Source organism: Miscanthus floridulus, chromosome 8 (genome assembly GCF_019320115.1).
Source record: "Miscanthus floridulus cultivar M001 chromosome 8, ASM1932011v1, whole genome shotgun sequence".
NCBI classification, from domain to species: Eukaryota; Viridiplantae; Streptophyta; class Magnoliopsida; order Poales; family Poaceae; genus Miscanthus; species Miscanthus floridulus.
In genome coordinates, this window is record NC_089587.1 from 176,338,829 (window position 1) to 176,348,275 (window position 9,447).

General features: G+C 46.8%; 1 protein-coding gene across 1 annotated transcript; it reads left to right on the forward strand.

Annotated features, from left to right (window-relative positions):
* The first annotated feature begins 225 nt into the window (after positions 1-225).
* Positions 226-6,255, forward strand: LOC136477587 (LRR receptor kinase SERK2-like). Its single transcript, XM_066475793.1, has 11 exons — positions 226-541; positions 1,459-1,591; positions 1,678-1,749; positions 2,699-2,842; positions 3,314-3,385; positions 3,471-3,542; positions 3,625-3,740; positions 3,834-3,962; positions 4,043-4,384; positions 4,481-4,875; positions 5,604-6,255. The coding sequence occupies exons 1-11, from the start codon at positions 457-459 to the stop codon at positions 5,913-5,915; spliced, it is 1,872 nt and encodes a 623-aa protein (XP_066331890.1). The 5' UTR covers positions 226-456; the 3' UTR covers positions 5,916-6,255.
* The last annotated feature ends 3,192 nt before the right edge of the window (positions 6,256-9,447 follow it).

Below are 9,447 nucleotides of genomic sequence, written 5' to 3' on the forward strand. Positions count from 1 at the left end.
CCCACCACTCCCCGGAAAGCACGCCGCCAGCGCCTTCCCGCCGCGCAGCCCTCTCCCTTCCACGCGGGCCCCGGGGGCTCCCTGGTCCCGCACGTCGGTGACGTCCTGTGGGAGTCTCCGCGGTGGGCGTCCCCTTTGTTCCTCGAGCGTAGGCGGTGGTCCCACCGCGGAGTAGAAGAACAATTTTAGGTCGGGACATATACAAATACACACATACACACGCGCGCACACAGCCGTACTCCGTTTCCAGCTACAGAGAGAATTCGTCCCGGAAAAGAAAAGAAAAAATCTCCCTTCCATTCGAGAGAGAGAGAGAGAGGAGAGGGGGGAGGAGGAGCACGCCGTGAGCTCTGGAGGGAGAGGCCGGCGGCGGCGCGGCAGATCGAGCATCGGTGGGGGGACCCGCGCGCCCATGCGTCGGTGAGGTGGTGGGGCCCGCTTGGCGCTCGAGTTGGAATGGCGGCGGCGGGGAGGTGGTGGGCGGTGGTCCTTGCTGTGGCGGTGCTGCTCGGGCCGGGACGGGTCGTCGCCAACACCGAGGGTGAGTCCTGCCTGATCTCATACATACTAGTAAGCCGTGCGCTGCCCCGGCCCAAGTTCGAAATCTGTACAGCTGGGATGGAGCATATGAGCTTGATTCTTTTACGGGTTTGATTGATGCTCGTAGGTGTTGCCTGCTCTCTACTTCTTGCTTCCGTTCGTGGCGATGTATTTGGCGGATATTTGCTGTTTATGCATAGAGCGTACGTTTCGTTATAGCTCTGCCTCGATGGATCAGAGGAATGAACAAGCCACGTTCAGTTGATTTCGAGGAAAACGTAGACTATTTGTTCGTTGTAGTTCTTTCGTTGCGCCATATACTTTTCTCGTTTGGGCGTTCAGTCCATCGTTAAGTTTACTTCCAATAGCGAGGCAGCGAGAGACCACCAAGCTTAGCCTAGTTCGTTTGTACTATAAAAAGAGGAATTCTGCTAATATCGTCCTCCAGAATTAAGGAGTTCGTTCATTCGGATTGCTAATGTTGACTTTGAAGTGAGATTGTTTGACCGGTTCTTTCAGCCGGTGATAAATAACTTTTTGCTAGTACTGCGGTTGGGATGTTATTGCTTATTGGCCATCTCTCTCTCTCTCTCCACAGATGGCAATTGAACAGTATAGCTCTATAGTATGTGTCCCCATGGTCTACCATGAATAGAAGAACATCAAACACTGTAGTACTAACAATGGTTGGGGCCAACTGTAATAACTACTAATCTCTGTGCTTTGGAACTTCCTGACTACATGGTTTCTTACCTTACCTGTTTTGGAAATTTCAATCACATTGTTTTTTCCTAGGCGGCCTATTTTTTTTTTCTAAATATTTTGCATACAAGCTCATCACGGATAAAATTTCTTATATGTTTTTTCATCTTAACTGGGAATATACTTGCTGCTGATAATGCTACCTTTCGTCCACAGGTGATGCTCTGTACAGCCTGCGACAGAGCTTGAAAGATACTAACAATGTCTTGCAGAGTTGGGATCCCACTCTTGTTAACCCATGTACATGGTTCCATGTTACGTGTAACAACGATAACAGTGTTATCAGAGTGTAAGTTGATGAAAAAGCTCTCATATATTCATTTCAAAATGTTAGTGATGTTCTCCTACTGGTTTTAAATGTCCTCCCTTTCACAGTGACCTTGGAAATGCACAATTATCTGGCGTCCTAGTGCCACAACTTGGTCAGCTGAAAAATCTCCAATATTTGTAAGTTCTGCACGTGCTGGTTTTGGCAACAGTTTCAAGATGTGGATTTTCTGTCTCTTGTATGTTTGTATGTACCGTCAGAATAATTATTTTAAGAAAAGTGCTCCAGTAATCCCTTCTAAAAAATTAGAACTGACCCTAAAGCACCCTTAATTGATTGGTTTATTTTGAATTACCTCCTGAGCCTGGCCCGGTCCCTCGCAATCCAATTCTTCACTTTCTCTTAGTTGTGGGGCACAATGGCTTGATCTGTGGATAAGACATGGCTGATAACCATGGTGATTCAATTTGGGACTGGAGCACTGAAAATTTGGTGGCCTGCGAGGACAGTTTGTTGGACACCGCCAGCAGATGACGCTCTATGGTGGACAAAATGCATACTTCTGTTCACCTTTTGCCTATATGGATTTCATTCTTAGACTTCCTTTTACTTTGCCACTCAGTGCTCATTTGAGGTTGTGCTTCCAAGACTATTAGCTTATTGCAATCTGTGTGAATGAGTCAGTGACATTAGGATGTGTGCGCTAGAAACTCTGCCACCTGCATACCTCTGCACTCGCCAAAGAAAGCTGCCAACTTTTTCCTTTTTGGGGGTGTGGGTGTGGGTGGGTGTGTGTGTGTGTGGGGGGGGGGGGGGGGGGGGGGGGGAGTTGGGGAGGGCCACAATGGGTTAGTGAGGCAGCCTTGGAGGTACCATCTAACTTACTTAGGCGCTTCAGGATCCGTGCTAATTTTTTAGGAGTACTTCTCTTGTTTTAAATGTGAATTAGAGGTACGCTGTTTCAAAAACAAATTATCCATTTACAAATTAGTGGATCTTAAAAAAAGTCTTATCGTTTACATTTTATGCGTAATTCTGCTTGTTAATTGTTGTATACATTTCTTCATTTTGTAATTGTGTCCTTTTACATTTGAGAATTTATTTATATTACCCTTTTTTTTGTAATAGGGAGCTTTACAGCAACAACATAAGTGGGACAATACCCCCTGAACTGGGGAACTTGACTAACCTGGTCAGTTTGGATCTGTATATGAACAACTTCTCTGGCAGTATCCCTGACAGCCTGGGGAATCTATTGAAGCTGCGTTTCCTGTAAGACTCATTTTGTTTACCATTTACTAGCACCCTCTTATGTTGTTTTACTTGCTGCGGTTTAATGTTTAGGCACTTTTCAGTTTTTTTATTTATTTCTGGTTGTTTTATATAGACTTTTGATCTCTTTGTCAAGAATGGCCTATGTATTTTGTAACCTGAAAAACAAGAGGAACTTGTGATGCTGCATTTGCTAATTTCTGTGACATGTTGGTATTTGATTAACTTTGTTGTTTTCCTATTTGATAGATGGACTTATGTGTTTGATTCTCCTCCTTTCTCCTACTCTTTCCATGCTTATTCTATATTTATGGCAGTTGTATCATTGAATTGTATTTTATCAGCACAACTCATGCTGTCTTTGGAAAAAAAAGTCATTATCAATTTTATTTTTATCAGTGTCTTCTGTGCTCTTATATTTTTGGTAAAGTCACAAATATTTCTTTGTTCTGTGCCTGTGTGCAAGGATAGACGTCTTAACAACAACAGCTTGGTTGATCAAATTCCTGTATCCTTGACCAATATCTCCACTCTCCAAGTACTGTAAGTAGCATGCACACTACTATTGTTCTCTTGATGTTTGTTATGTGTTGAATGAATATATAATATACTTATCATGAAAATGCAGTGATCTCTCGAACAACAACCTCTCAGGACAAGTCCCATCAACAGGCTCCTTTTCACTCTTCACCCCTATTAGGTCTTTTATCTGGACGATTCACTGATCCTTAGCCTAAACTGTGTCTTCAGCATGCATGATAAATATTACCTGTTTGTTACAGTTTTGCCAACAACCCAAATCTTTGTGGCCCTGGTACTTCGAAGCCCTGCCCTGGGGCTCCTCCCTTTTCCCCGCCGCCTCCATTCAATCCTCCATCTCCCCCAACCCAATCAACTGGTAGGTTTTTTAATATACTTGTATTCTCATTAGTACACTGAAACTTTAGCATTCTGGACGGCACGTAATTCCTGGATTTATGTGTACTATTAGGTGCCTCTAGCACTGGAGCAATTGCTGGAGGGGTTGCTGCTGGTGCAGCATTGGTGTTTGCTGTTCCTGCAATTGCATTTGCAATGTGGCGCCGTCGTAAACCTGAAGAGCATTTCTTCGATGTTCCTGGTCTGTATCATATGGTGTACTTTTTTTGTTAACCCATATTGCCTGTTTGTTCATCTGCTGGCCCATTTTGCTTGCTTCAGCCGAGGAGGATCCAGAAGTCCATCTTGGTCAGCTCAAAAAGTTTTCATTGCGGGAGCTTCAAGTTGCAACTGATAATTTCAGTAACAAGAACATTTTAGGAAGAGGTGGTTTTGGAAAAGTGTACAAGGGAAGGCTTGCTGATGGCTCTTTGGTAGCAGTGAAAAGACTAAAAGAGGAGCGGACACCTGGTGGTGAGCTTCAGTTCCAAACAGAGGTTGAGATGATTAGCATGGCAGTGCACAGGAACCTTCTCAGACTTCGTGGTTTCTGCATGACACCTACTGAACGGTTGCTAGTCTACCCATACATGGCTAATGGGAGTGTGGCATCACGTTTACGAGGTACTTTGTTCTTTATTCTAAATACTGATTCCATAGCCCCAACTAAACAAGCAGAATATTAGCTTCCTTGTCTCATTAGTCTTTCTGATTCCATAGAGCGCCAGCCATCTGAGCCACCTCTTATATGGGAAACAAGAAGACGGATTGCACTTGGATCTGCAAGAGGACTTTCTTACTTGCATGATCACTGCGATCCGAAAATCATCCATCGGGATGTCAAAGCTGCAAATATTCTTTTGGATGAGGACTTTGAGGCAGTTGTGGGTGATTTCGGGCTTGCCAAGCTTATGGACTACAAGGATACCCATGTCACAACTGCTGTTCGTGGAACAATTGGACACATTGCTCCCGAGTACCTATCCACTGGCAAGTCCTCTGAAAAGACTGATGTTTTTGGCTATGGGATCATGCTTCTGGAGCTTATTACTGGCCAGAGGGCATTTGATCTTGCTCGTCTTGCAAATGATGACGATGTTATGCTTCTTGATTGGGTACGTAACTTTTCTTCTCAATAGTCAGTGTGTCATACAGTATTACTGCACTACAGATTATACATTTTTCTTTAGCAAACTCTATCCGAGGACGGGTCGCGTTCGACCCACGCCCACACTCTCCCTCTCTTCTTCTCCATCTCCGGCGGGCTTAGAAAGGGGTCGGGGGAGGCAGGTGGGCCCAGCGGTGGGGACTGGAGAGACAGCGGCGAGGCGGAGGCCGCGGTGACTCCGCCGAAGCGGGCGGCGGAGGAGGCGGCCGAGCGGGATTGGTGTGGAGGCGACCATGGCCATGGCGACGGCGGGGGAGGGGAAGTTGGAGAACGCCGCGGGCGTGGTAGGGTCTCGTTGGAGCTCCGCGGCGGGACGATAGGCGGTGCCGGTGGTTGTCGTCCTTTTTCTTTCATACTGTTTTGCTGTCTATGGGCTATTCCATATTTTATTAGTTTCTTAAAGATTGGTGTTAAAGCTAACTCTGTAATCATGAAGTGCCCTTAATCCATTTTCCTAATTAGAGAGCGTGCACCGGCAAGTGATAAGCTGGGCAGTTCACCCTCCAGGGGACACATCCATCATGCCTACAATATGCTAATGCGCAATCAGTCGCCCTGCCATATGCCTGCTGCATTATAAAAACATGTTCAACTATCCGAACAATGGAACGAATGGATTGTTCATGACAAAAACAAGCTGGCATAAATGAATAATTCACAATTGGCATCTTGCAGGTGAAAGGACTGCTGAAGGAGAAGAAGGTGGAGATGCTGGTGGACCCAGATCTGCAGAACGCCTACGAGGAGATCGAGGTGGAGAACCTGATCCAGGTGGCACTCCTCTGCACGCAGGGCTCCCCGTTGGACCGGCCAAAGATGTCGGAGGTGGTGAGGATGCTGGAAGGTGATGGATTGGCAGAGCGTTGGGACCAGTGGCAGAAAGTGGAGGTGGTGAGGCAGGAGGCTGAGTCCGCACCGCTACGCAATGACTGGATCGTCGACTCCACGTACAACATTCGTGCCGTGGAGCTGTCCGGCCCAAGGTAGCCACTCCACGACTCCGACGAAAGAATTCAACACTGAATTGCCAAGATTCAGTCTAATTGCTGTTTGTGTATATGAAAGGTAGCTTTTGGAATTGTTAGCGACAATTTGAAGGGATTTTTTTTTTTTGGGGGATTCCTCGCTAGCCTCAGAAAGTGGGGGTAGGCTGCAGTTGTGTTAAGTTGAAAATTCGTATATCTGAGGGTGAATTTCTAAAGCATTGTTGTAGTGGTCCGGGGAATGTAGCAGCGATCGTCCAATTGTACTACGTGCTATGCAGAACACGTTTTGCCATAGCTAAGTATGCCTTTTTGCATCTTGAAAAATCTATTTAGGTTTTCTTTGTGTAAATTCGCAAAAAAAAAAGGTTTTCTTTGTGTAAAATTGCAATAGCACAATTGATAATCGTTGAATCGACGATACACAACTAAATATGAGCCTAATATATGTACTAGGTGTTTGGCTTACGTGTCGGAGTCGCACCATTTCCAGCAGTCCAGGATGGAAAGCGAAATGAGGTGTTTCCTGTGTTTTTTCGGGATTCTATTTTTGGCGAAGATAGATCTGTGTTTACAAAATATGGGATAAACTTTAGAAGTTATCATTATAGCAACCTTTGAACATTGTCTTTACGACAAATATTAGTTAAATAATTTAGAAACTCCTCCCAAGGGGTATATGCCCGTGAGGCACTTCAGCAAGGCTCCTAACATGTCAAATAGCCGAATAGGCAAACTAAGCCATGTCCTTACCTTAAGTTTTCATTTGTTTCTGTATTCTCGCATATCCTGTTTTCGTTTCTATTCCTAGCTACCACGGACCCACGGTCCTAGTCCCGTTTCTGATGATCAAATATGAAAATGAAAACAGTTAAGCTGATTTTTTGTCCGTTTCTATTCGTTTTCATCCCTGAGACCCTAACAGAACAGGCGGCTCACTATTGATGACAGACAAATCCTCGTAGGGTCTCATCGGTAGACATTGCTGCAGCTACAATTTCCTGTTACCTAGGGTGCAAATGGTTGGATATGGACAGATACAAATACGCATAGGTACGTTATTTCTCGGGAATTGCTGGCGCTTCTGATGGGATACGGACAGGTACCCAACGGCCCATTAGAAATGCACCGCACTCTCACCTTGTCGCTACGGTCCTTTTTCGTCCCGCTACACACATGTACCCTGCTCCCGTCCGTCTCGCCCTGCCCCGCGCCCACCGCTCCTTCCCCTTTACCCCTCCTCTCTCTCCATGCGGATAGGACCCGGGAGCCAAGATGAGAACGAGCATACCGAGTCCGCAGGACCTAGGTACGCCACGCTCCCCATCCGCCAGCCTTGGCTCGTCGCGCCCCTTCCCTGGTGCTCGGGCCGTGCTCCCATGACTCTCTGAACATATCTCTAAAACACGAAGCACTTGCAACATGAAACACTTAAATGCAATATACGTCTGAAGCAGATAAAATATTTGAAACATACATTTGCAACATGTGTGTGAAACATATGCAACATCTAAATAAAACACTTGCAACTTGCAACATGAAAACACTCATTGCAACACAAGGCTGAAACAGCTGAAACATTTCGAACACTACTCTTGCAACATATGTGCTAAACATATGCAACATCCGAATAAGGCCATGTTTATATTGAAGCTGCTAAAATTTAGACAGTTAAACCAATTGCTAAACTTTAGCCACCCCGGTTTAGTTTGGTGGACTAATTAGGGTGTTTAGATCTAAAGTGACTAAAATGTGAGGTTGCCTAGGCTTTAGTCCCATTTAGATTGATCGGCATAACTATCGACAGAATATCGTCAGCAGTCCTTCGAGGGGTATCTCACGAAGGTAGATTGATCAGCAGAGAGGCGTGTAATCAAGAACAAGAAGGCAACAGAGACACATGGGTTAGACAGGTTTAGGCCGTCAGTATGACGTAATACCCTACTCCTGTGGTCTGTTGGATTGTATTGACTATCGTATGATATTGCGTGTGTTTGGAGGGGGTCCCTGCCCGCCTTATGTAGTCCTGGGGTAGGGTTACAAGTCAGTTAGATCTGAGAGATAACCGAAAAGTAATAACAGATTACAGAAATCATGGGATCATACGTATCCTAACAGATCTCGTAGTATCTTTAGGATATCTTCTCGGTGTCTTGCGGGAGACGTCGAGCAGCGCCGTGCCCCGCAAGGCTTCGTCTTGTGGGCTGGGCCGTCCCTAGGGGCGCATCCCATGTGGTCTGCCGTGGGTATCCGGGGTCGTACCCCCACAGCTAGTCCCCGAGCACCCTGTACCCGTCGTGCAACAGTCTTGAGCTTGTCCGAGCAGGTGCGAATAAAGCCGAGCAGTCAAACTCATGGTCCGACCACCGTGATGAGTTGCCAAGCAGTTGTGAGCAGTTACCGAGCAGCGTGAACCATCGTCGAGCGGTGCAAACCGTCGTTGAGCAGCATGAACCATCGCCGAGCAGTGTAACCCAAGTACGACTTGCAATAAGGGTGTAAGGAGCTCAAGCTCAGAATCAAAAATTTCTTCGTAGTGGACCAAGTGTGCCCACTTAGAGTCCGACCATGAGAAAGGGAGATACTCTTCTTCAGCTTCAAGAGGTGTGGAGTCTTCTAGAATAAAGCAAACACATTCACTGCAAGGTGAAGTGTGCCCACTTAGTCCCCGAGCCTGACAGTAGATGACGTAGTCATGTGATGCCAGAGTCCAAAGTAGAAGAATAGTAGAAGACCAGCCGAACAGGCAGACAGTCTCCGGGCGTAGCCCCGAAACAAGAAGAAACACATTCACCGTAAGGTGAAGTGTGCCCACTTAGTCCCCGAGCCTAACAGTAGGTGATGTGGTCACGTGGTGCCAGGGTCAGAAACAACAGTCAACTAAAGAAAAATCCCCAATGCGGTGAGGAACCGAGACGTAATGCTGACGCAGTCCCCGAGCCACAAGAGGAAATCTTGAAGAAAACAAATCGCAGAGAAAATACCAGAGTAATGGCTGTACAATAGTAATTACTGAGCCATAACAGTTGGTGGAGAAGTCGGCGAATATTCGGCGAGCCGTAACAAATTGCGGAGATAAATTGGCGATACGGGCCGCGGTTGCGTGAAAGCCCAGGTAACGGCCCACCTTGCTGTTGCGGAGAATTCAGAGAGGCACAAATCGTGGGAGCAGTTTCCCAAAAACCCTCGAATGCGAAAGGGTGGAGGGAGTGCTTTATAACTGCGCTGCCACACCCCGCGCTCCCACCTTTGCCACTTTGCCATTTCACCTTCCTCCTCGGCCCTCGCATTTCCAAATTCACATCCACGCGCGCTTCCGCTGCTAGTCTATGTCTGAATCCAAGAGATGGCGCCTAAGAGGGGAGCTACGAACCCAAAGAAGGCGAGCCCAAAGAAGGCGAGCGTCAGAGCTAGCCGTGACAAAGAGTGGGTGCCATTGCGCACGGGGGAGGCGGAGCTCAACAGATTGGTGGAGGCGGGCGTTCTTCCTGACCACGTCACAACCGGATGGCGGCTAGCCAGCGGTGAGCCCTTCC